A 26681-nucleotide genomic window follows, 5' to 3' on the forward strand; every position below is an offset into this window, starting at 1 on the left:
CTGACCTGCTCCTCTCTCATCTATCACTTCATCCCCCCTTATTGCTCATTAACTCCTTATTGAATCACGGACACGACTGCAGCTGTTAGCTGGAGAGTTAGCCAAGCATTAGCCTGTACTGACAGAGCTGGGTTCACAGAGCTAACAGCCTCTGGAGTATATAGCATTTAGCTAGCGCCTTCACTGGTTTCAAGGGTGGTAGCATAGCCAAACTCCTGAGGAGCCACCAAGTTAGCCATTTTACTGTCATCAACACTTAGAGACCCACTGGCTCCAGGTCATCTACAAGTCTCTGCTAGGTAAAGCCCCGCCTTATCTCAGCTCACTGGTCACCATAGCAGCACACAGCCGTACCACACGCTCCAGCAGGTATATCTCACTGGTCACCCCCAAAGCCAATTCTTCATTTGGCCGCCTTCCCTTCCAGTTCTCTGCTGCCAATGACTGGAATGAACTGCAAAAATCACTGAAGCTGGAGACTCACATCTCCCTCACTAGCTTTAAGCACCAGCTGTCAGAGCAGCTCACAGATCACTGCACCTGTACACATAGCCCATTCAACGACCTCCTCCCCATACTGTATTTCTTTATCCATCTTGCTCCTTTGCACCCCAGTATCTCTACTTGCACATTCATCTTCTGCACATCTACCATTCCAGTGTTTAATTTCTATATTGTAATTACTTCGCCACCATGGCCTATTTATTGCCTGACCTCCCTTATCCTACCTCATTTGCACATACTGTATATAGACTTTTCTACTGTTTTTAGTTTATTCCATGTGTAACTCTGTTGTTGTATGTGTCGAACTGCTTTGCTTTATCTTGGCCAGGTCGCAGTTACAAATAAGAACTTGTTCTCAACTAGCCTACCTGGTTAAATAAAGGTGTTCTCAACTAGCCTACCTGGTTAAATAAAGGTGTTCTCAACTGGCCTACCTGGTTAAATAAAGGTGTTCTCAACTGGCCTACCTGGTTAAATAAAGGTGTTCTCAACTGGCCTACCTGGTTAAATAAAGGTGTTCTCAACTAGCCTACCTGGTTAAATAAAGGTGTTCTCAACTAGCCTACCTGGTTAAATAAAGGTGTTCTCAACTAGCCTACCTGGTTAAATAAAGGTGTTCTCAACTGGCCTACCTGGTTAAATAAAGGTGTTCTCAACTGGCCTACCTGGTTAAATAAAGGTGTTCTCAACTGGCCTACCTGGTTAAATAAAGGTGTTCTCAACTAGCCTACCTGGTTAAATAAAGGTGTTCTCAACTAGCCTACCTGGTTAAATAAAGGTGTTCTCAACTAGCCTACCTGGTTAAATAAAGGTGAAATAAAATACATTTAAAAAGACAGGCGGTCTTGAATGAATCGCAAAACACGTGAAAGTTAAAGACCAGTTACTGAGACAGGCGATTGGGCTTTAGCTTTTAAAGCAGCAAAGCAATTAGCCTAAGCAATGTCAATGTAACAAACATGGAAATCAGGCTGTGAAAAGGCCCTATCATTGATGTGCTAGGTGTTGTCGTCCTCCCTCCTCCACTCCCTGGTCTGCAGTGATAAGTGAATGCAGGTGGGGTACCACGGTAGGAGGGAGTGGGACTGCTGCAGCCTTCCACCAGCTGTTCCCACTTCCCTTTCCTGCCCTCGCCTCAGGGAAGGGTTTCGTGTCGACTTTTACTCACTGTCCCAACACGCCTCCAACACTGCTCTAGGGCTTCTCAACTGGAACCCTCTTGTACAGGACAACTCCAGTCTAAGAGACTAGGGCTGCATCCCATGGGGCCTGTGTTAAAGTAGTGCACTATGTAGGGAACAGAGTGAGATTTGGGACACAGTCTAGGGCTTCCCACCACCCATTCAGCAACCCCAAGCCTAAATTGTAACTTGGATGATCGTATAGCCTTTGGCCTAGAATAAACCAAGTTGCCACTTAGTTGTTCTCCATTTCTTCCCAATTCAGTATTGAAAAGGAGCAGCAAAATCTAACCCAAAAGGAGCCCGTCTAAAACCAACACCGGAGTCAAATAAAACGGAACGACTGAGGAGAAACATGTCTATTCATCTGAAGGACAGGGTATGACGGCATCTCTCCACAGATACTATTTTCTACAGTACTGGGGGTTTTACATGACCAGATGGTCAGGCACACTTTGATTTTTCTTGTACAAATCCCAAATATACACTACTGTTCAAAAGGTTGGGGTCACTTAGAAATGTCCTTGTTTTTGAAAAGCAAATGTTGTCCATTAAAATAACATCAAATTGTTCAGAAATACAGTGTAGACATTGTTAATGGTGTAAATGACTATTGTAGCTGGAAACTGCTGACTTTTTATGAAATATCTACATAGGCGTACAGAGGACCATTATCAGCAACCATCACTCCTGTGTTAGCTAATCCAAGTTCATTTTAAAAAGGCTAATTGACCATCAGAAAACCCTTCTGCAATTATGTTAGCACAGCTGAAAACTGTTGTTCTGATTAAAGAAGCAATAATACTGGCCATCTTAAGACTTGTTGAGTATCTGGAGCATCAGCATTTGTGGGTTCGATTACAGGCTCAAAATGGCCAGAAACAAAGAACTTTCTTCTGAAACTCATCAGTCTATTCTTGTTCTGGGAAATGAAGGCTATTCCATGAGAGAAATTGCCAAGAAACTGAAGATCTGGTACAACGCTGTGTCCTACTCCCTTCACAGAGCAGCACAAACTGGCTCTAACCAGAATAGAAAGGAGTGGGAGGCCCCGGTGCACAACTGAGAAAGAGGACAAGTACATTTAGTGTCTAGTTTGAGAAAGAGATGCCTGAAGTCCTCAACTGGCAGCTTCATTAAATAGTACCCGCAAAACATCAGCCTCAACAGTGAAGAGGCGACTCTGGGATGCAATGTTCTGTGAAGGAAGCAGTACACAGCGTTGTACGAGATCTTCAGTTTTAACAACATTAACAATGTCTATACATTGTATTTCTGATCAATTTGATGTTATTTTAAATGGGCAAAAAAAATGTGCTTTTCTTTAAAAAACAAGGACTTTTCTAAGTGACCCAACTTTTGAACAGTAGTGTATACCTGGATACGTTTTCATCCAAGACTGGCAGCGAACTTCTTTACTCAGCTTTGATGTGAATTGAATATGGCGACCTACAGTAACATATAGGCCCATTCATCTTTCTCTAGCAATAGTAACCTATAGAAGTCAACAAGTTAAGCTCAACAACATTTAAGGGACTGATTTCCCTACTTCCACTGGTCCTTGCATCTCAAAAGAAGTGGATATCACAGAGCTCATCTTCAAGACACTGGGACGGAGAAACATAATATGGTCCATTTAATTCTGTGCCCTGAGACTAACTGTACAATACACAGCAATCTTACTAACTTGTCATCTAGCCTCAGGCATTCCAATTCTATTTAAATCTCATCTATAACCAACTGCATTTCCCCACTGAGGCATGGGGAGTGAAGTGGAGTACAAGCAGTAGAACGCTGCCATGCCACGTGCTGAAAATGTACTGGTCACCGACTCTACTATGGTACGTGCTGGAGATGTACTGGTCACAGACTCTACTATGGTACGTGCTGAAAATGTACTGGTCACCGACTCTACTATGGTACGTGCTGGAGATGTACTGGTCACCGACTCTACTATGGTACGTGCTGGAGATGTACTGGTCACAGACTCTACTATGGTACGTGCTGGAGATGTACTGGTCACAGACTCTACTATGGTACGTGCTGGAGATGTACTGGTCACAGACTGTACTTTGGACGGGTCACACGTCTGGATATGGTTAAAAAACATGGAGTAATTAAGGAGAAGTGGATCCCCCTTTTGCTCCAGAGGCCCAATTGGCAACATGTTTACAGCAATATACTTATATTGGTAATCAAAAATCTCATGGTTCTCTCTTGAACCTCTGCAGCAGACATAGCCTACTATGGTAAGCAATGTGTTTGGAACATCAAATCACTAAATTGCAGCATTGAATCGTGATATAGAATTGTGATACATCAGATTTTATTGGATGAAATTACATAGCGTATACGATTTGAGACTGCTAGACCAATTGATCCAGCCTTTCCCAGGCGCTCTCTAGCAGCCAGGCCTAGAGAGACACGCCCAGCCTGGTGATAGAGGCCTTGATAGTACCTAACTGTCGCTACCATCTACCTCTTGGGGTGGGGCTGCCTGTGACAGAGCTACATTACAAAACCACCAAAGGCTAAACCTGTGTGACCCAGAAACAACAGACTAACAGTAACAGAACAGTCCTGGAGCACAGACAGCGTTGTGGAACATTCAGATAGAAATATGTTACGTAGAACAAACATGCCACTTTGACATGTAGAATAAGGAATCATGTCAGCTCATGTCATTTCTATCTGCAACAATCTACTAGTCTTCTTTCTTTGGATTACCTGCCATTTAGGGACCTACCTTCTGCAACAACGTAACATGTTTACCACAGCACAGGATCATGTCTGGGAACAGAGAGAGCTAGCTAGATCAGTGAGCTACACTACAGTACAGGCACTTTCCAGGGCCTAGCTCTCTCTCTTTGTCTCCTCTCTCGTGTGAAATCCCCCCCCACTGCAGGAATAATGACTCCCTCCCTGAGTGAGCACTCCACACCGCTCTCCCCCTCACTAGATCAACTATCTATTTACAGAGCATTGTGCCACGTACGATCAAACAACCAAACCAGGCATCCATCCATAAGCAGGCAGGCTTGTGATTGCATTACTTTGAATGGAGAGGGCTGAGAAAAACAAAATGCCAGGCGATTGCTTAAAGAGTGCTGCTCACTGTAGCTAAGAATAAAGGAGATGTGGACAGAGAGAAGACGTCTTCGGCAGCTTGTTGTTGGGTGGATACGGCTGTAGCTAGCAGCAGCCTTTGTCGGGGGGCTGGAAAGGGAGTGAAATTAATCATTGCACAAAAACACACACGACAGGGGCTGCTTTTAGTAAGCTGATCCAGGGAGAGCCAGAGAGAGATCCCCATCACCCGATACAGTCCAGGGAAGTGGAGTGTTGATAGGACTGATTACTGTTCACATTAACTTCACTCTCATTCGACTTCTATTTAACCAGCTGATGTGCTATAGAGCAGGCTGTAATAAGGTAATATTGCTATTCCAGAGAATGATTAACATGTAACCTAGTGTTTCAAACCGTTGGACAAGACAAGCCACGTACACGCAACAGCAACAGCAGCAACAAATGTTGGGAGACAAAGACAGGAACTTGAGTCCATCTGTTCTTCTGAGACGACTCAGCCATGCGTGCAGGAAGCCTTTACAGTTAGCGCTGTGGGATTACAGAGGGCCTCAAATCTCCCACTGTCACACAAGCCCTGATCCAAGACCCTGGAAAACACAGCCCGTCACTCATGTCTGGGCCCCTGCTATAGAACCCCGAAACAGATTTACGAATTGTACCGAAGACCGTTACAAACATTGACCAATGCGAAAACAAGACGGTAGGCTGTGTGGGTCTAATGTTTGAAAGTGTGAAACAGCATCACAAATGTAATAATACAGCAGGGTAAATATGACTTACTATTATACCCATTAGGCCTTTCTCATTGTCCCCACTGATTCAACAGGAGCCTTTTCTCCTTGTCTGTCAGCACACAAAACCACTGGCTCCTTCCCTACAGTGTGCCAGCAATCTAGTTAGTGCAGGCCTGTAACAAAGGGGCAGTGCAGTGAAGGACCTGTTCAATGTGGCATCACATGGACTGACACAGCAGCAGAGGGAGGGGCGGGGGTCACACGGTTCCTGTAAGGGCAGACAAAGGCGTGCTGATGAGGGCCGGATGTCAGACAAGGGGGCACAACGGGGCCAAACCCGGGACAGCTAAAGCCCAGGATTGGTAATCCACTCAGTGACTGCCTGATTGGCTCATTGCTTGGGATGTGTGTGCGGTGGAATGGGACACACACAGTCTAACAAGGGAAGCGTTCCTGCCAGCCCAACCCTTCTCTCCCTCACTTCTGGGGTGTCACTTCAGCAAAGACACAATGTAACACATGCACACAGACCACCTCACCCAATGGACCCCTTCCCCCACGCACAAAAAGATGCTGAGTTGAGTGACGGACCTTGAGGCAGGCGACTCCAGGAATGATGACGGATAACTCAGGCCAGCGAAGCATGTGAAAACACAGCCCCAGGCTCCCATAGCACAGCCTCCCTGAAGATTCACTGGCTGTCCGACATGCTTCAGAGAACCGCTATCCAATCACTTATTATGGGCTTTCAGTTGGGGATTCAGGCCCTATCCAGCCAGCCTGAGAGAGGTTTAACCTTAAACAACAATGTCTGGTTATGAATATCCATAACAATAAAAAATCCATGTCCTGATTATCTCTCAAGTGAGGAAAATTTGTCACTGACTCAGTAAAACAACATGCGCAACATCAGAAACAATTACGTAAGGAAGAAGTTCCCTACATGTTTAAGGGCACCTTCAGAAAAGTTCTTCCCTTGTTACGACGCGAGTACAGCTTCAAATCAAAGTTTATTTGTCACGTGCGCCGAATACAACAGGTGTAGACCTTACAGTGAAATGCTCTAACCAATAGTGCAAAAAAGGTGTTAGGTAAGTAAAGAAATAAAACAACAGTAAAAAGACAGGCTATATACAGTAGCGTGGCTATAAAAGTAGCGAGGCTACATACAGACACCGGTTAGTCAGGCTGATTGAGATAGTATGTACATGTAGATATGGTTAGTGACTATGCATATATAATGAACAAAGAGTAGCAGTAGCGTAAGAGAGGGGTTGGTGGGTGGCGGGACACAATGCAGATAGCCCGCTTAGCCAATGTAGTATGTAGTATGTACATGAATGTATAAGTTAAAGTGACTATGCATAAATGATAAACAGAGTAGCAGCAGTGTAAAAAGAGGGGTTGGGAGGGGTCACACACTGTAAATAGTCCGGGTAGCCATTTGATTACCTGTTCAGGAGTCTTATGGCTTGGGGGTAAAAACTGTTGAGAAGCCTTTTTATCCTAGACTTGGCACTCCGGTACCGCTTGCCATGCGGTAGTAGAGAGAACAGTCTATGACTGGGGTGGCTGGGGTCTTTGATAGAGGAAGGCCCTAAAAACTGACACCACCTGGTGTAGAGGTCCTGGATGGCAGGCAGCTTAGCCCCAGTGATGTACTGGGCCGTACGCACTACCCTCTGTAGGCAGTAGGCAGTGATGCAACCAGTCAGGATGCTCTCCATGTTGCAGCTGTAGAACCTTTTCAGGATCTCAGGACCCATGCCAAATCTTTTGAGTTTCCTGAGGGGGAAATAGGCTTTGTCGTGCCCTCTTCACGACTGTCTTGGTGTGTTTGAACCATTCTAGTTGGTTGTTGTGGACACCAAGGAACTTGAAGCTCTCAACCTGCTCCACTACAGCCCCGTCAATGAGAATGGGGGCATGCTCGGTCCACCTTTTCCTGTAGTCCACAATCATCTCCTCAGTCTTGGTTACGTTGAGGGATAGGTTGTTATTCTGGCACCACCCGGCCAGGTCTCTGACCTCCTCCCTCTAGGCTGTCTCGTCGTTGTCGGTGATCAGGCTCTGTTGTGTCGTTTGCAAACTTAATGGTGTTGGAGTCGTGCCTGGCCATGCAGTCGTGGGTGAACAGGGAGTACAGAAGGGGACTGAGCACGCACCCCTGTGGAGTTTCAGTGTTGAGGATCAGCGTGGCAGATGTGTTGCTACCTACCCTCACCACCTGGGGGCGGCCCGTCAGGAAGTCTAGGATCCAGTTGCAGAGGGAGGTGTTTAGTCCCAGGATCCTTAGCTTAGTGATGAGCTTTGAGGGCACTATGGTGTTGAACGCTGAGCTGTAGTCAATGAATAGCATTCTCACATAGGTGTTCCTTTTGTCCAGGTGGGAAAGGGCAGTGTGGAGTGCAATAGAGATTGCATCATCTGTGGATCTGTTTGGGCGGTATGCAAATTGGAGTGGGTCTAGGGTTTCTGTGATAATGGTGTTGATGTGAGCCATTACCAACCTTTCAAAGCACTTCATGGCTACGGACGTGAGTGCTATGGGTCTGTAGTCATTTAGGTAGGTTGCCTTTGTGTTCTTGGGCACAGGGACTATGGTGGTCTGCTTGAAACATGTTGGTATTACTGACTCAATCAGGGACATGTTGAAAATGTCAGTGAAGACACCTACCAGTTGGTCAGCACATGCCCGGAGCACACGTCCTGGTAATCCGTCTGGCCCCACAGCCTTGTGTATGTTGGCCTGTTTAAAAAGTCTTACTCATGTCGGCTACTGAGAACGTGATCACAAAGTCATCCGGAACAGCTGATGCTATCATGCATGCCTCAGCGTAGCTTGCCTCGAAGCGAGCAAAGAAGTGATTTAGCTTGTCTGGTAGGCTCGTGTCACTGGGCAGCTCACGGCTGTGCTTCCCTTTGTAGTCTGTAATAGTTTGCAAGCCCTGCCACATAAGACGAGTGTCAGAGCCGGTGTAGTATGATTCAATCTTAGCCCTTTATTGACGCTTTGCCTGTTTGATGGTTGTCGCAGGGCATAGCAGGATTTCTTATATGCTTCCGGGTTCGAGTCCCGCACCCTGAAAGCGGCAGCTCTACCCTTTCAGTGCTTAGGGTTAAGCCTACTGTACCTTTGAAGTGTAGGCTACACCTTATTCTCAATACTAAGTGTCTACCTTCAAATATAAAAATGTTCCTTCTAACAGCTGAAATAGCCAACAATGGCTCACGATTTTGGCCATGTGTTTAAGAACAAGAGGAAACTTTGTTCAACTCTCTCCAAGTCTTTTAAACCAGTTTGTAGTCATTCCGTATAGCGACAGTGATATAGATAATAGCCCATTGTACTCAGTTGGTTGTGAAGTCCTGGGGGCTTCCAGTTCAACAGCCAGGATAAATTACAGAATAATGAGACTCTCTCAGGTCCTCACGAGCACCACTTCCTACACAAGTGCACCTTCACAGATCAATGCAAAGCCTACATGTTGAAAAGATGCCTATCCAGTGAAGTACTGACCAGGCAGGTGAAAGAGGAGTGAGGACACAGGGTTAGGCTTATTCCCACTACACGAGATACTTAGAATGAAAAATACCGGTCAACCAGTACAGTATGTCACCAATTAACTGGAAATATTCAAGCAGTCAGTGTAACTTATCTACTGTTATATAGGACTGTTATAGCTAGAAGTGGATTGATGTAGTAGATTACAGGTATTTCATGTTGCAGGGATTACTGATGCAAGATCCATTGCCACTCAGACAGCAAGCTTTGATGTGGTGTGAGTGATCAAGAGGGAGACTGAAAGAGGGAAAGAGAGAAACAGAAGAGATGGAGACAGAAGAGGGAGTGCACCTACAGCAGCAGGAAGTGTAACAAGACATCCCATACCTCTACTGGGACTATTTCATTCAATCTGAAGGACAGACCTGACCTATTCCATGTTATGGAGGTAGGTGCCAACGACACAGGGAGATCCCCATTTTGTTTTCTGACTTAGGAAGAGTTTCAAACCCTATGCTACACGGCCAGGTCATTCTGACATGAAGTCCCTATTGAGCTTGCTCCAGATTTTTACGCTCTCTTGTGCCGCAGCAAATTAAGCGTGGTTCGTTCTCGGCGTCAGTCAGCCCCATGAGAAGTCCCTCTCCAAAGCTGGCGTTAGTTTCGGGTTTTGGTTACATGGGGGAGGCTGTGGTGATCTGGAGCACAGAGAGAAGACTGTGCTGTGCTGCCTACTGCAGGGACACACTCCACACAAAACAGCTGCGCAGTGTCCCTGACCCCAACCCTGCTAATACACAAACAAGGACAACTCAAGCGTAGATGGAGGTGCACACAAGCGTGCCATACATGCACACAAATAGCATTTTTTCTTGAACATATACCCCACACACAAATGCAGTTGCTAGCAAGGAGCACTTATACAAATGCCTTAGGGAGGACGGCACAATAAATAAGCCAGTGAGTAGCAGGCATGCAGAATTCAGCATGACTCAAAACTATGGAACTCTGAGGATTTGGTTTGAAAACGGCAAAGTAGGCCTAACGATAGAAGTGACCACTCTCCACATTTAACTCCGGCAACTACACCCAATAATAAAATAAAAAAGGCACAAGTAGGCTAAAAGCTTAACTGGAGCTGCAAAAGGTTCAGCAGCAAGTACTGACAAAAAGCATTTTTACCCTACTCAAAACAAGAAAAAAACTGCCTTTATTCAACAACTTTTTCCCTGCAGCACTTGCTTTTGTGACTCTCGGCGGAGGAAGGGCTTAGTCTTGTTTGTGGTTTTCTCCAACCCCCTCCTCCTACCCCATATTTGAACAAGAACTGAGGTCACTCAATCAGCTGTTCCTAGTCCCACCCTCTACTGGTTTCCGGGTAGTAACAGACCGACCCAATCATTAAACTCCACTGCAGGGCACACTGGGGACAAAAACAAAACTTGTTCTTCCCCCTCCTGAATCTCGCAGGGAACTTCAATAGGCCTAGAATATTTTTCAATAACTTTGCACTGCATTTTGGCATATACAAAGAAAATTAACTTTAAAAAACTGTTTTGTAAATGGGAGTCCTGTTGCCTTTGTTCATTTATTTGTAGATGTATAGGCAGAAAGGGATCTATAACAAAATGGGAACTCTCGAGCTGTTGTTGAATGCAAAAGTAAAGAATTTGACAGCGCACAGCACAGGTCCATGAAGACCCACAAACCTAGATGGTTAAGCTGTAGTTCTCTAGCCAATGGTTCTTTGGTGGTTATCGAAATAAGAGAATAACATTTTCTGCAAACTATTCTAGTCCGCAATGCAGCCATGTTAAGATAGATACAAATCCAATATTTCTGCCTACCTAGCAAAGCATACTTAACAGCTAATCAAATAAACAGATTGGTATTTTCGTGATAGATAAGTAATTCATAGTTTAATGGAAATAACAAAATAGCTACCTATACTTCGAAGAGGACCAAATCTCAAATAGGGCTCGCGTTAAGTTTGTCGTCGAGACTCAGTGATGGTCGAAATAAAGAAGTTTTCATGTCGTAACGTTATGTAAACAAACGTGATAAGTCAACCTGAAAATGGGATAAAAAGTACTTTTGCTAATAGCCTTCATGACCGCAGGCGTGGGCTTGAGTCTTAATCAATGTTCGTCATAATATATACATTATATAAAAATCGTGAAGTTGAAATTGCATCTTCCACTAGGTAAGTTAAGGTAGCTAGCTAGGTCAACTCGAGCAAAACAGGATGTCCTTTTGTGTAACGATAGCTAGCTAGCCGGACAACATTTTTTGATATGGGCTTAATAGCTACTGTAACCACGTCAAAAATACTGAGCTTTGGCTGGTTTGAAAAACAAACAAATTAACGTTAACATTTGAAATGGTTTTAAAACAAGATAGCTAAAGCTAACTAGCAGGTAATTAACAAACTTGGCAACACATTCTATCAGTCTCTGTGCATAGTCTGGTTAATTAGCTAACGTTAGCTAGGCTTCATAGCTAACTGTGGCTTGTAATTCATCAAGGTAACGTTAGCTAGCTACCTAAGCCAAGTTATCTACTGTAACGTTAGCTAGCATTAGAAATACACTTTTTTTAATAGACATAGTTAACGTTATTGCCATTAAACGTGAGCAATAATCAATGCTATTAATTTATCACACAAACTATGCATTTCAAGCAGCTGTCATTACTAGCCATCTATAGAAAGATGGAAAACCACAGAAAAAATATCGCTAGCTAAATAGTGTGGGAACGTTAGCAGCTAGCTTGAATTCTTCTGTTGTTTATGTTCTGAAAGGATACAGTTTCACCACGTCAGTATCCATTCGCCTTTTACCCGGACTTGGAGACGACATTTTTATATTCCACTGTTGAACACCAAGTCGTAAAGTGATGGCAGCTCAAACGTCTAGCTGTATTATCCCAAAGTTTACATTTGCTTTCGTCGCAAATGCGTATAACGAAATCTTTCCACGTCCCCTACTCTATCTGCAGCAACGTATAGCCCGTCTCTCTCGCTGCCGAGCTCTCACTGTCCTGAAGCTTCTGCTATCCCTCCGCCGACCGCGTCATATACACGAGACAAAAAACGTCAACATAAATGGCAAAATTGTGTTGGTAGTCTTTACAGACTTATCAATGTAAAAATGTTTGATGGACAAGCTGCCACATAGCTAAGCTATTATTTTGACCATAGACTTAGATTTTAATATGAAAATAAAGTGTTTGCTTTAAAACAAAAAAAAAAGTGGTAATGGCACTCTGTTAATTATCTCTCTCCCCCTGCTAGAACCCCCCCTTCTAATTTCCTTAATTTGGTGGCTAGAGTAAAATTCTTTCTGTGGTACAGAGTAAAATACTTTATTTTGAACAAACTTCACATCAGGATAGGCAACCGAAATGAATAATGAATGTATGTGTGTTATATTAAACATAGAGGAGAGAGTAAAATGTTGGCAAGCAATAAACATTTCAGAACAACAATGGCTCAATTATTATCCTTACACTTTCAAAAATATTAGTTGAATAAGACATGGGAGAGATGAATTCATAGACTAATACCAATCAGTAGCGGATTTAGGTACGGGCGACATCTTGCCAGAGGCGGCACGGGGCACCCCTAGTGCGGGCGCCCCCAGGGCACTGAAGGGGGTTCGCCCAGAGCGCCATACAAGCTAGAACCGCCACATACACTTGAAACAAACAGCCAAAACAAAAACTGCAGACAAAAATGCTTTAGGCTTCTAAATTCAGAGAAATGTAGGCTAAACTGACAACGGAGTGAAGAGCAGAAATCTCAACTAGCAAGCAAGTTGCAGCAATGAAGTACTCGAAGGGGGGGGTAGAATTCTGGCAGGGGGAGATTTTCGGCACAACACCGTTCTCACAAGGAGTATTCCATTACCTACCGTCTTTCCACACAGCCCAGTGCAAACTGCACATCGTGTAGTTCACCCGCAACCCAAATCCAGCCACACACACACACAGAGCCTACTCATCAATCGCAAGGTCAAAGGCGCTGCAGAGGCAAAAGAAAATACCAAAATAGAGCAGAGGGCCTCATTAATCACTGTGCTTCTCCAGTTCAGTGTAAGTGTGTGAGGGGGAGCAACCAGAGAGTTGCTGGTATCAAATCCTATCTGTTGTGCCCTTGAGCAAGGCACTTAACCCCCACAAGAACAGGCCCCCTCTCCAAAACCTGTATATGTACAGTACCAGTCAAAAGTTTGGTCACACCTACTCATTCAAGGGTTTTTCTTAATTTTAACTATTTTCTACATTGTAGAATAATAGTGAATACATCCAAACTAGGACATATGAAATCATGTAGTAACCAAAAAAGTGTTAAACAAATAAAAATATATTTTATATTTCAGATTCTAAATAAGTAACCACCCTTTGCCTTGATGACAGCTTTGCACACACTTGGCATTCTTTCAACCAGCTTCATGAGGTAGTCACATGGAATGCATTTCAATTAACAGGTGTGCCTTGATAAAAGTTAATTTGTGGAATTTTGTTTGAGCCAATCAGTTGTGTTGTGACAAGGTAGGGGTGGTATACAGAAGATAGCCCTATTTGGTAAAAGACCATGTCCATATTATTGCAAGAGCAGCTCAAATAAGCGAAGAGAAATTACAGTCCAACATTACTTTAAGACATGAAGGTCAGTCAATCTGGAAAACTTTGAAAGTTTCTTCAAGTGCAGTTGCAAAAACCATCAAGCGCTATGATGAAACTGGCTCTCATGAGGACCGCCACAGGAAGACCCAGTTACTTCCCCTGCAGAGGATAAGTTCATTAGAGTTACCAGCCTCAGAAATCAGCAATTAACTGCACCTCCGATTGCAGCCCAAATAAATGCTTCAGAGTTCAAGTAACAGACACATGAACTGTTCAGAGGAGACTGTCAGAATCAGTTCTTCATGGTCAAATTACTGCAAAGAAACCACTAACAGGACACCAATAAGAAGAAAGACTTGCTTGGGCCAAGAAACATGAGCAATGGACATTAGAGCAATGGAAATTTGAGTCCAAATTTGAGATTTTTGGTTCCAACCACCGTGTCTTTGTGAGACACAGAGTAGGTGAATGGATGATCTCCACATGTGTGGTTCCCACTATGAAGCATATAGGTGGTGTGATGGTGCTCTGCTGCTGACACTGTCAGTGATTTATTTAGAATTCAAGGCACACTTAACCAGCATTGATACCATAGCATTCTGCAGCAATACACCATCCCATCTGGTTTGCGCTTAGTGGGACGATCATTTGTTTTTCAACAGGACAATGACCCAAAACACACCCCGAGGCTGTGTAAGGGCTATTTGACCAATACGGAGAGTAATGGAGTGCTACATGAGATGACCTGGCCTCCACAATCACCCGATCTCAACCCAATTGAGATGGTTTGGGATGAGTTGGACCGCAGAGTGAAGGAAAAGCAGCCAACAAGTGCTCAGCATTTGGGAACTGCTTCAAGACCGTTGGAAAAGCATTCCAGATGACTACTTCATGAAGCTGGTTGAGAGAATGCCAAGTGTGCAAAGCTGTCAAGGCAAAGGGTGGCTACTTTGAAGAATCTCAAATATAAAATATATTTTGATTTGTTTAACACTTTTTTAGTTACTACATTATTCCATATGTGTTATTTCATAGTTTGATGTCTTCACTATTATTCTACAATGTAGGAATGGTATAAATAAAAACCCTTGAATGAGTAGGCGTGTCCAAACTTTTGCCTGGTACTGTATGTCTTCCGGAGGGGTTGGGTTAAAAGTGGAAATCAAATTTCAGTAAGTCCTTGTGTGTAATTGAGCAATGAAGTGATCTTAATTAAATGGGTGTTTGAATATAAAAGCTTGCATTGATCCTTGATGCAATAAAAAGCTAAAAGGCACGCTTGTCAGCTTCCTCATCCATCAAATAGTGAATATCTTAAGTTGCTTCGTGCTTCTACATCTGCATTGCTTGCTGTTTGGGGTTTTAGGCTAGGTTTCTGTACAGCACTTTGAGATATCAGCTGATGTAAGGAGGACTTTATAAATACATTTAATTTGATTTACATATTTTGGTTCCGAGTTCAGGAATATATTATTTTCATGGACACGTCCTTCTCTGTGGGATTGCTTCCAGTTCAGACAGATTCTCCCCCATCATGTGGCATATTTGTTTGACTCCCCTTCCCTCCCCCAGCGGTGAATGCACAGATGTTAGGTGGCAACAGGCAAGGCAGACCCCAGATTGCTAACATTGTCAGTCCATAGGACACAGCCTCTCTCTTCTAAATAAAATTACCGGAATGGACATCCCCATTCCTTGATGGGATCATTCTATTTCTATGGCCTCTCCCCCCCCATAGCAACACTAGAAGGGGAAACCAGGCCACAAAACGGCATCGCTGCCAGGTTTGTTTTAGCTGCACACTTAGTACCTTTCCAGGATCCCTTAATATAATACATGTTAAGGATTTCTACCAGCTCTCTCACAGTTGAACTGCCTCTTAGAAACAGAAACATTATGGAATAACTCAACGTGTGCAACAACATAGGATACAGATGGGACCTAACCAAGAGAGTGCTTTCAAAACAAAACAAATCAAATCAAGACCAAGGCTATAAATGCAATGATGTATCAAGGACAAACTCAGTTAGCTGCTGCTCATAACAGCCATGTTTTTCTTCTCTACTAACCGCTTTCTTTTTCTAATATATTACCATTGGTTGTGTAAGTCAGACTAATAGGCTAGATATTACGCCTCAACCTGAGTAGCATTACTAGTACTAAGCTTGACTGATTCTAAGATGTGAAGGAAAAAACTGCACATGTTGTCTGGTTTTAAACGAGAGCAGACAAAATGGCCACCAGGGAGGACCCTGAAATGAAACTCTTCACTGCAATGGAGAATGTGCTGACCTTGAGTACCTCAGTGTGGAACCACAGGACAGCCCGGGAAGAGTTAGGGCTATTGTCTAGGTCATAGACGCTGCTGTGAGAAGACTAAGGGCCACTCAAAACCATGGCCTGTATCCTCAAAGCATAGAGTAGGAGTGCTGGTCTAGAATCAGTTGTGCTTTTTAGATCATAACTGACAAGATTATACAGGCAGATCCTGGATCAGCACTCAGATGCTATGTGGATACAGGCCCAGATCCAAGCTTCGTTCTCCAAACTACTTATTAAGACCACATTTACTGGAACAGTGCCAGCAACATGTTCTCTTCTGAAGTCGCATTTGAATTTGTCATTAGTTTATCCTTCCACAACAAATTGGATATGCTGTGGGAACACATGAAGATAAAATGCAGAGTAAAAATAAACATGCAGAAAGAGGAACATTTTATTAAATCCTCTTAGGAGAGTAAAAGCACATGCACAGTAGAAGGGACTGCATTGGCTAAGAAAACCACAAAGGCAAATGGAATGAAAGACTAAATCAATGTTCTCCCCAAACATCCTCTGACGTCTATGGCAAATGATTTGTTCTACCTGGTTTAACATCTACAATTAAAAGATTCCCCCTCCCTTTAGCACTTTAGACTTGCAAACTAACACAACCAAAAAGCTTTTTCAAAGTTTCTAAAAATATTTGTGTAACAAAATTGCAAAAAAATTTAGTACGCCTAAAGTTTAGAAATCCTATATCTAAGTCTTTATACTCTGGAAAAAAACAGCACTGAAAAAAAATGACTTCCTCACAGCTTTTAGGGTAAAAATGTAAATCAATGTTTACACTTCTACATGACAGAGTATACTCTTTGAAGATAATACATTTGACTTTTTTTCCAGTGTAAGCCAGATGGCTCTTTCTCACGGGGTAGATTTCAGAGTCCTTGTCCCTCATATATGCCATAGACACACGACAGGACAAGAGCACATGTGGTCTTCATAGGAGGTAAAACAAACGAGGCAAGGCGCAGGTCTGAGACCAGGCAGTGTCTGTGTGCCACTGCATTCTGTGGGTTCTAAGTTTAGTGTAAAGTCAACCCACTTTTAAAAAACTGCATTCAGAACAGAATTTCCTTGGTGGGCAATGTCTGAAGAACTCATCGCTTTCGAACCATGCAGCCGGGCAACATTCCAAAGTTCATTGGCAAAACCATCCTCATCTGTACTTCAATTCATATCACCCCCCCCCCCATGATTGTAAACCTGACTTAACGGATGGGAGAAACACACAGATATGAAACCACTGTCAGTGCAACTAGTACAGTACAGCATACCACAGGGAAGAATATCAATGGAGAATGTCACGATGATCCTGTCTCTGGGGTGGAGAGAGGAAGACCTTACTGAGATGGGGAAGACACCTGCCACTGACGGAAGATAGCAAACACTCTTTTAGACTTGTCATGTGGACCCTGGAGGAAAGAGGGAACAGAAGTGTTAGAAATGGAAGCTTGCTCATATAGCAGAGGTATGACCAAATGCTGAAACTGTAACAATGCAATATACATTTCTCCATTGTCATAATAGTACGACATTTTTGCAGACGCTTTTATCCAGAGTGATTTACATCCTTGTAAGCTTACATTTTCGTATGGGTGCTCCCAGCAGGAATCAAACCAACAATGCTGGAATTGTTAGAGCCATGCTCAACCAAGTGAGACACAGGACCACCATTTTACCACATCCAGGTTTTTGATTCTCACCTGTAGGGGACTGGCTGCCTTGTTTGGGCTGAAGTGCTTCTTCATGGGGAGGAGCAGAGTGAGTGCGGCCTTCCAGCCCTGCTGGTGCTCTCCGTCTTGGCCCAGCAGGGGTACACCACCAGTGGGCTGGGTGTTCTCCTTGCCTACATTCACCCAGGGGCACCAGTCTCTGTGCTGGGCTAGTGGGTCAAACACACTCCTATGCAGGGGGCCCTCCTGAAAACAAGAGAATGGAGAAAGTCAAACGGTCGACTGTAGCATAGCTTGTGGCGTGCACCGGAGTAGGATGAAGTTAGATGCTGCTCATGGGTCAGTTTAGTAGTTTAACTTTACCTTGAAGTGCATTCCCCTCCCCCATGCACCCAGTGGCCAAGATCAGTTAAAACAAGGCAGACATTTTTAGGTAAGGGTGGTGTTAAAATAGATGATAGATTTGTCTGTATTATATCTGCTACAGAGCACACACACACACACACACACACACACACACACACACACCCCAGGTCTGGACGATCCAGACACACCTGGTACAAACACAGAGAATAAAGACTTACAGGGCTACTGGCTGAGGAAAGGCACATGCGTTTAGGGTTGCGTTGGGGGCTGGAGCCCCCCGAAGCAGTCCCCTCGCTCCCTGTCCCCTCCCCCTGGCCTCGGCCCCCGGTCATGGGCCTCTTCCCCCTGGGCAGAGGGCCAAGCTGCTCCTCGCTGGGGCTGGGAGAGTCCCTGCTGCGGGTGCGGACCACCATGGGAGACGGATTGCCCACAGGCTGCCAAGACACAATCAACAGAGAACAACTTTAACAAACAGATCCATGACTAGAGGTATGAGAGTCCATGTGACGACATTATGAAAGCTACAAAGAACCGAGAAACAGGTTTGCTAGAACTTCCAACTCCCACCTTAACCTATTCGTCCAGTTCAAGTGGCCTGCCTTGCCTGAGACCTACCTGTTCTGAGCCTCTGGTCTTGTCCTGGCTCCGCAGCCCCCTGCGGTAGGGAGTAGGAGAAGGTGAGGGTGAGGTGGGAGTCTTCCTGTCCCCCTGGGCCTCGGGTGCAGGCAGGGGTGTAGATGACGTCGGGGTGGTGGGGGACTTTGGGACGTCTCCCTCTACCTCTTTTCCCGTTCCCTCCATCTGGTGGAAGTTCCACAGACCCACTTTGCGCATGCAGAAGGAGCAGGTGAGGAGGGGTAGGCTCATGGCGTGCAGAGCTGGGCTGCAAAAACAGCAAGAGGAGAAGGCAGAAACAAACCTATTAATATAACATGAATACAGAGGGGGGGGAGTTGAGTTAATATGCTAAGCTGCTTTTTGCTTTCCAAAATTAAAAGTTAAAAACATTTTCTTGTCTTAACTTTCCTACATGGAGATGCCAATTCAATAAAGGCTTTTAAGTGCCACAATCTGGTAAGAGTGACCTGGTATTTTTCTAATGTTACAATGTTTCGTCTCTACATTTTTTTGTCAATAAAAAGGAGATTGTGAGCCTTGTCTAACCTTCCAGTCCAGCCACAGAGGGCCACGATGCAGGCAGCCACCTGGACAGACAGGGCATCAGAGGTGGACTTCAGAGGGGACCTGCCCTGCTTCTTCTGTTCATCCTCAATCAACTGCAGTAGAGTGCTAATCACATCCTCCGTCAAAGACTGCAGGGAAACAAAGTGGTGAGATGGGAGGGATTCTCTTTGTGCAAAGGATAATGGATCGTAATGCAAGAAGCCATGTGGGGAAAAAGCTGAATTGCATTCCCAAACCAAGGGTTCATTTTTATTTTTATTTTCCCTTTATTTAACTAGACAAGTCAGTTAAGAACAAATTCTTATTTTCAATGACTGCCTAGGAACAGTGGGTTAACTGCCTGTTCATGGGCAGAATGACAGATTTGTACCTTGTCAGCTCGGGGGTTTGAACTTGCAACCTTCCGGTTACTAGTCCAACGCTCTAACCACTAGGCTACCCTGCCGCCTCATAGATAGACCTCCACAAGGGGAAGGGGCTAGCAGAGGGGGCTAGTATCTGGACAGAGCCCATCTTTCTATAGGTGATTCATTGTTGTGTAGGAACATGGCTCCCCTCCCTCACCATGGTTTTAAGCTGTTCTGGCTTCATGGCAGGTAGCTGCTGCTCCAGGAGACAGGTGGTGTGAAAGCGCACCAGGAAAGCACTGAGCAGCACTGATGGCTCGTTCGCCGGGACAAGCCAGAACCGGTCTAAAACGGCAATACAACATCACGGCCAGGTTCAGTAAGGTACACAACAGAAATTTTTAAAATGACTGTTTCTTATTGGACAAGTCCAGGTAGTCCCTCCCTGTTTCAGTACATCCATACAATTTCTTCCTTTTGTTGCCTAATGAACACAGACAATGGTACCCACCTCCAATCAACAAGAGGATGAATTAATTAAAGTTTTGCATTACCTGGGCATGGAAAGTCTGGCCATGGACAAAACTTCTCATGCTGTGTCTGTAGTTGTCTAGTTATCTCTGCTATCCGGGAATCATCTACGGAGAGGAAAGAAGTCGGGGCAAGTATTTATCTACAAATTAATGACATCATTCTGTGTTTAAAACAATAACAAAAACAAAGGCTTTTGCAATAATGGACTGACACAGCAGCAGAGGGTGAATGGACTGACACAGCAGCAGAGGGTGAATGGACTGACACAGCAGCAGAGGGTGAATGGACTGACACAGCAGCAGAGGGTGAATGGACTGACACAGCAGCAGAGGGTGAATGGACTGACACAGCAGCAGAGGGTGAATGGACTGACACAGCAGCAGAGGGTGAATGGACTGACACAGCAGCAGAGGGTGAATGGACTGACACAGCAGCAGAGGGTGAATGGACTGACACAGCAGCAGAGGGTGAATGGACTGACACAGCAGCAGAGGTGAATGGAATGGACTGACACAGACTGACACAGCAGAGGGTGAATGGACTGACACAGCAGCAGAGGGTGAATGGACTGACACAGCAGCAGAGGGTGAATGGACTGACACAGCAGCAGAGGGTGAATGGACTGACACAGCAGCAGAGGGTGAATGGACTGACACAGCAGCAGAGGGTGTGGAACCAGTTGCTCTGCTCACATTTCTGGAAGTCCAGGGTTGGTTGTAGTGATGCACAGAGGAAAGCCTGGCAACTTGAACATTTCAACATGTCACAGCCCACGTTGATCCAGCCATAGCTGGCACACTTCAGGGGGGAGAGAGTCCGGGGCTTTCCTGCCCATCTCAGACAGTGCTCCCGCTAAGGAAACTTTTTTACACAGGAAGTTTACACAGCACACTAGATATAATCATAATGAGCAAATGATTAAATTAAGTTATTTTCTTGATGAAAAATGTGAAAAGGGGAATGTAGGCAATGTTATTAGTGTGTAAAAGACAACAAAGGGTGTGCTGGACAACTACAGTACTACTCAAAAGGTTATCCACACAACTCTTTGGCAGTATAACATGTAATGTCGCAGCGTGGATGCGGAAAGGATATAGAGTAGGACTCCACTCTTGTGAAAAAGGCTTCTTTGTTAGACGCTTCACAAGGAACTTGACTGTTGCCGTTTGGTGCCACCTTATCCAGCTCCCCCTGAACACTGAAATTCACAACAAGAAAAAACATTTCACAGAAGGAATCTGCATTAGCTATAGTTATAGGGCTAAACAAACATTCATCAAGTACAACAATTCGTATAGGGTACTTTAAAAATGTTACGTATGATATTCTGTGTCGTGCACGCTCACAAGTCGGCAACATCTCGTGTACTCTGAAAAACACAAAAAGAAAGATGCCCAGGGTCCCTTCTCATCTGCATGAACGTGCCTTAGGCATGCCGCAAGGAGACATGAGGACTGCAGATGTGGCCAGGGCAATACATTGCAATGTCCGTACTGTGAGATGCCTAAGACAGCGCTAGAGAGAGACAGGACAGACAGCTGATCGTCCTCGCAGTGGCAGACCACGTGTAACAACACCTGCACAGGATCGGTACATCCGAACATCACACCTCCGGGACTGATACAGGATGGTAACAACTGCCCGAGTTACACCAGGAACGCAGAATCCCTCCATCAGTGCTCAGACTGTTCCCAATAGGCTGAGAGAGGCTGGACTGAGGGCTTCTAGGCCTGTTGTAAAGGCAGGTCCTCACCTGACATCACCAACAACGTCGCCTATGGGCACAAAACCACCATCGCAGGACCGGGAAAAAGTGCTCTTCACTGACGAGTAGCGTTTTGTCTCACCAGGGGTGATGGTCGGATTTGCGTTTATCGTCAAAGGAATGAGCGTTACACTGAGGCATGTACCCTGGAGAGGGATCGATTTGAAGGTGGAGGGTCCGTCATGGTCTGGGGCGGTGTGTCACAGCATCATCGGACTGAGCTTGTTGTCATTGCAGGCAGTCTCAACGCTGTGCGTTACAGGGAAGACATCCTCCTCCCTCATGTGGTACCCTTCCTGCAGGCTCATCCAAACATGACCCTCCAGCATGACAATGCCACCAGCCATACTGCTTGTTCTGTGCATGATTTCCTGCAAGACAGGAATGTCAGTGTTCTGCCATGGCCAGTGAAGAGCCCGGATCTCAATCCCATTGAGCACATCTGGGATGTGTTGGATTGGAGGGTGAGGGCTAGGGCAGGGCCATTCCACCCCATAAATGTCCGGGCACTTGCAGGTGCCTTGGTGGAAGAGTGGGGTAACATCTCACAGCAAGAACTGGCAAATCTGGTGCAGTCCATGAGGAGGAGATGCACTGCAGTACTTAATGCAGCTGGTGGCCACACCAGATACAGACTATTTCTTTGATTTGGACCCCCCCTTTGTTCAGGGACACATTCCATTTCTGTTAGTCACATGTCTGTGGAACTTGTCTAGTTTGTCTGTTGTTATGTCTATACAAATATTTACACATGTTAAGTTTGCTGAAAATAAACTCAGTTGACAGTGGAGAGGACGCTCCTTTTTTTGCTGAGTTTACCATACCCCCTCAGGCCTTATTACTTAATTATACCATGGCATCATTGAAAACTTGTTTCTAATTGGCTTGAAGGGCATTATTTCCTTATAATGTACAGTATATTTGTATGGTAGAATTCAATGGCCATAGGTCATGTTTACATGTTTTGTTTGAGCTGCTTTTGAAAGCAAAAGTCAACTTGAAAACAGTATTGGTATTGTTGAATTTGATTTTCATAATAGCAAGCTAGGACTGATGGTTTGGTTATCTAAACTAGCAAGTCTGTTTGTGTCGTGGAAATTCTAACCAATAAGGAGAGACTTATTTCTTCAAACAATTATACCTTAATATCGATTCATTTTTGCAATAATGGAGCTGGTCAACGACCACCCAGAAGTGATCGTTGAGAGTCCGAATAATACATAAATGCCAGGGGTTTATATAGAAACCCAAAAACTGCTTAGTCATGGTCGGTTCCACCCATCCCCAGAAGCCCGGGGCATCATAAGCTACCTTATTATCCTCTTGTGCCTATGTGTATTGGTAGTGTGAGATCATAGAGCACAAACAAGTTATAACAGCAGTTCCATTTCTCCTTTCAGTTCAAGCTAGCCTCTGTTCTCTTCATATCTCCACACAGCTGTGCCCTTGGAAGATAGTAAAAGAAAAAGGATAGACTCAAGAACTGTGGTCACTCTTGTCTTATGCTATGTGACCAAGTTACTCAGAAGCAAAGCTAACAGGTTATTCTGTCCCTCAAGTTCTCTCTGTCCCGTAGTCTCCAAGAAAGTCCTTGACTACACACCTATACCAGCTGAGGGGAGTGAATGTGTAAGAGAGGAGCCAACCCTCTACAGAAGCACAGCATTAGTCATGAATATCTATCACTATTTGTTAAGCATATAGTTGTTAACTATTAATATTCAACAAATCAGGTAAATATGTTATTTCTCTCACATCGGTTACCACAGAAACTATTGTAGCTATCTAGTAAACTTGCTAGCTACTTCAGTGGATGATTAACACATTTCTAGTGGCAAATGTGTTAATTATAGCCATGGTATATAAGGGATAATTAACTTGGGGCTGTATACGTTCTCTGGAAAATAATGCCACTCCCCTAGCACATCGTTAAACACACCTTCCACATCCTTTATTATTTTCAATAGAAAATATAGCCCCTTGTTGATCATCCCTTTCATAATGCGTTTATCTGCACTGTACGTTTGTTAGCTAGCTAGCCAGATAGTTTTAGAGGTATGATACCATCAATTGTTTTAATTAACTGCCAATATGCCAACATTCCATTCAAACAATGTAGTCAATCCACAGCCAGACACTGGCTCACATTAGTTGATGATAGACAAGCTGTAAATGCAACAAGCACTGATATTGTATCTTTAAATAGCACTCACATCTTTCCAAGAAAACAAACAATTAGATATTTATGATGGTCTGTTTACATATATTTTAGAGGACATTTATACAGAACATTGGTATAAAACCTGTATAAACTATTAAATGATGTGACAATATTTTAGGTTGAGAATAATTACACAATTTCTGATATAACACATACCGTACTTTTATTTTCCTGTATAGGTAAAATTAGGACTATGCCTCTACTGCTGTTCATTCCAATTACACTGGTTTGGATTTCTCCCTGACCAATATGGATGCCATTTTCACCTCATGCTGGTACTTCGAGGGTTATGACATAAACCACTCCAGTAATTTGATAGCTACAAACCCTAACTTATGAACACACATGTGGACCCATGTGAGCAATCAAATATGGTATAAAAAAAACATATAACCAAGTTCATACTCGAAGACATTGTATGTTACTACAGTGGCGCATGCAGCAGCTACTATGAAAACAATACTGCAATTAAATGTCTTGATCATTTGTGACTATTATTTACATTGCATATATGATTGACCGTTTACGGAACATGCCACTACGTAACATAGCCAGCTATAATGGCTAGACAGTATTGTAAAATAACAAAACAAACACAAATTAGCTGTCGAGTAAGAAAGGCATAAAAAAAAACCTGTCTCGATAAAGTGTGCATCTTGCTTGCTAATGTAATGCAACATGTGGAAACTAGATCCGTAACTGGGTATCTTGTTAGCTAGTCAGCCACAGTAAGCTAGCTAGCAAACTAGCTAACTAGTTAACGTTAGGTCCCTAAAAATTTGCATTCGTTAATTCTCCAGAAACTTACCCAGTTGATCTGTTTTCATCCGACAACACACCTGCGTTGAGAAGTTCACGAACTTTCTCTGGAGATGCTAAAACAGATTTTAATTGTCTGTTAGGAGAATTGTCAAGACGATTTCCACGACTGCCAAGGGCCGCCATGATCGGTCGGTGCTAGATGCTAAATCTTCCCCCTGAAAGAGGAACGCTATCTGTTCCGCTTGGGATAATGCCCTGCTTAGATTTCAACTCACGTGGCCAATGTTTACAAGTCCATATAAAATCTATTATATTCTTCTAAATGTACCTTTGCTGTAGGCTACTGTCAAAGTCCATACACTGTAATCGTTATAATGTTACAGTGCTATTTATCAAATACATTTTTTAACTATTTCCTTGTGAAGTCCTTTGCCTTTGGTGGTTAAATTATGAAATTCTTAAAGGGAGACTCCGCTCAAAAAAAAATCTGTATTTTTTTCACTAGTCCACTGTTGATACAGTTCCAAAATGTTTTGCATGTCAGCAGTCAAGTTTTCAAGATATTGGATTTGAGGGAAAATGTTGTTTGAAGAGATAGCAATGAATTGTACACATCCCTCCAGGTGACTGTGATACAGTCCTCTTCAGACCAATTGGCAGTACGCCCAGAACATTGTTTTGGGTACCAAAATCAGTATCTCAGTTTCAAGGTCCCAGCTTTGAGAGAAGAAGCCTCGTGAGGTGTCAGTCAGTCACGTGCAGCAAACAACATTAATGATAAATAATGAATCATTTAAATCATGCTTATATGACTTGTTTATGTAGCAGTATAAGAGGACTGAAATGGAACACCCTCTTCAGAGTTTTCATCAAGCTTGGATTGATTTTGTGAACCTCTCTGGCCATTATAATAAAGATTGATTCGTTTACATTGAGTTTGAGTCCTTAGTGGTGAATTTCCATGACAATCCTGGCGTCATGAACAGGATGTTTGATCTCCTCGACGTGATCCTTCGATGAAGGTCTGAGAGGGAACACCGGTGGCACATTCTTGGGAAGGCATAAAGGGAAATTCCCGTTTCACTAAAAGAGGGTGAGGACCCACCCGTAACAGAGCTCCATTGTGGGACGCGTCTGGGAGGAAACACAACATCTACGAAACCTAGAAGGACAACTCAACTGATTTCAGTAAGTCAATTTAAATGAATGTGTTGAAGAAGAAAAAAAATACAACAATAAAACCAAACATAAAAATGAAGAAAGGTAACATCGTCTTTTTATTTTTTAACTAGACAAGTCAGTTAATAACAAATTCTTAGTTACAATGCCAGCCTACCCCAGTCAAACCTTAACCCGGAAGAGGCTGGGCCAATTGTGCACCACCCTATGGGACTCCCAATCACGGCCGGTTGTGATACAGCCTGGAATCGAACCAGGATCTGTGGTGACACCTCTAGTACTGAGATGCAGTGCCTTAGACCGCTGTGCCACTCAGGAGCCCAAAAGTCTTAAGAGAACGCTATAACTAGTCTTAGGAGAAGGCTAGAGTGAGGGAAGGAAAAGCCCCACTGACAATTGTCTTTAGGCATTTATGGGACGTGTCTAAAGGTCTGAGAATCAATGATAATAGCACAAGGTGTTATTGAGCACGAGGTATAGGAAGTAGCGGCAAGAGAACCGTTGAAGATACATATGTATGCATAGGAAATAACAACAAGACAATCGTTGAAGATGCATACGGAGTAATAAGGGAGATTACTGAATGTGTTTGGGAATAGTACTGAGTGAATGTGGATGTGAGTATTGTATGATTGACTAATTAACTGAACAGGGGTTTAGCCCCGGTGTGAGAGTTGTGTGAGT

General features: G+C 43.9%; 2 protein-coding genes across 3 annotated transcripts in view; both read right to left on the reverse strand.

The window, feature by feature from the left end:
* The window catches only part of ube2h (ubiquitin-conjugating enzyme E2H (UBC8 homolog, yeast)), a 31528-nt gene extending 19448 nt beyond the window's left edge, over nt 1–12080 (reverse strand). The window contains exon 1 of one of the 2 annotated variants that reach the window (XM_024407089.2): nt 11820–12080. In XM_024407089.2, coding sequence (XP_024262857.1) covers nt 11820–11872 — 53 coding nt within the window. In that variant the 5' untranslated portion in view covers nt 11873–12080. The remainder of the gene's footprint in view (nt 1–11819) is intronic. The other variant, XM_024407087.2, reaches the window with a different exon arrangement.
* Nucleotides 12081–16338: 4258 nt separating this feature from the next.
* On the reverse strand, nt 16339–25055 carry zc3hc1 (zinc finger, C3HC-type containing 1). The gene is made up of 10 exons (XM_042316054.1): nt 24865–25055; nt 21166–21268; nt 20763–20913; nt 20091–20174; nt 19754–19881; nt 19169–19317; nt 18620–18887; nt 18223–18438; nt 17669–17884; nt 16339–17377 (listed from the first exon to the last, which is right to left on the reverse strand). The coding sequence occupies exons 1-10, from the start codon at nt 24999–25001 to the stop codon at nt 17306–17308; spliced, it is 1524 nt and encodes a 507-aa protein (XP_042171988.1). The 5' UTR covers nt 25002–25055; the 3' UTR covers nt 16339–17305.
* Nucleotides 25056–26681: the final 1626 nt, after the last annotated feature.

This window comes from Oncorhynchus tshawytscha, unplaced genomic scaffold (assembly GCF_018296145.1).
Source record: "Oncorhynchus tshawytscha isolate Ot180627B unplaced genomic scaffold, Otsh_v2.0 Un_contig_5464_pilon_pilon, whole genome shotgun sequence".
In the NCBI taxonomy this organism is placed as follows: domain Eukaryota; kingdom Metazoa; phylum Chordata; class Actinopteri; order Salmoniformes; family Salmonidae; genus Oncorhynchus; species Oncorhynchus tshawytscha.

What these genes read in the sequence shown, in the direction of transcription:
- zc3hc1 (XM_042316054.1), bottom strand. Translation starts at nt 25,001, where the DNA reads ATGGCGGCCCTTGGCAGTCGTGGAAATCGTCTTGACAATTCTCCTAAC. An exon ending in CTCTGTGGCTGGACTGGAAG is followed by an intron (nt 18,888 to 19,168) that starts GTTAGACAAGGC and finishes CTGTTTTTGCAG; the next exon opens with CCCAGCTCTGCACGCCATGA. An exon ending in TTTCCTCAGCCAGTAGCCCT is followed by an intron (nt 17,885 to 18,222) that starts GTAAGTCTTTAT and finishes TCTTGTTTTCAG; the next exon opens with GAGGGCCCCCTGCATAGGAG.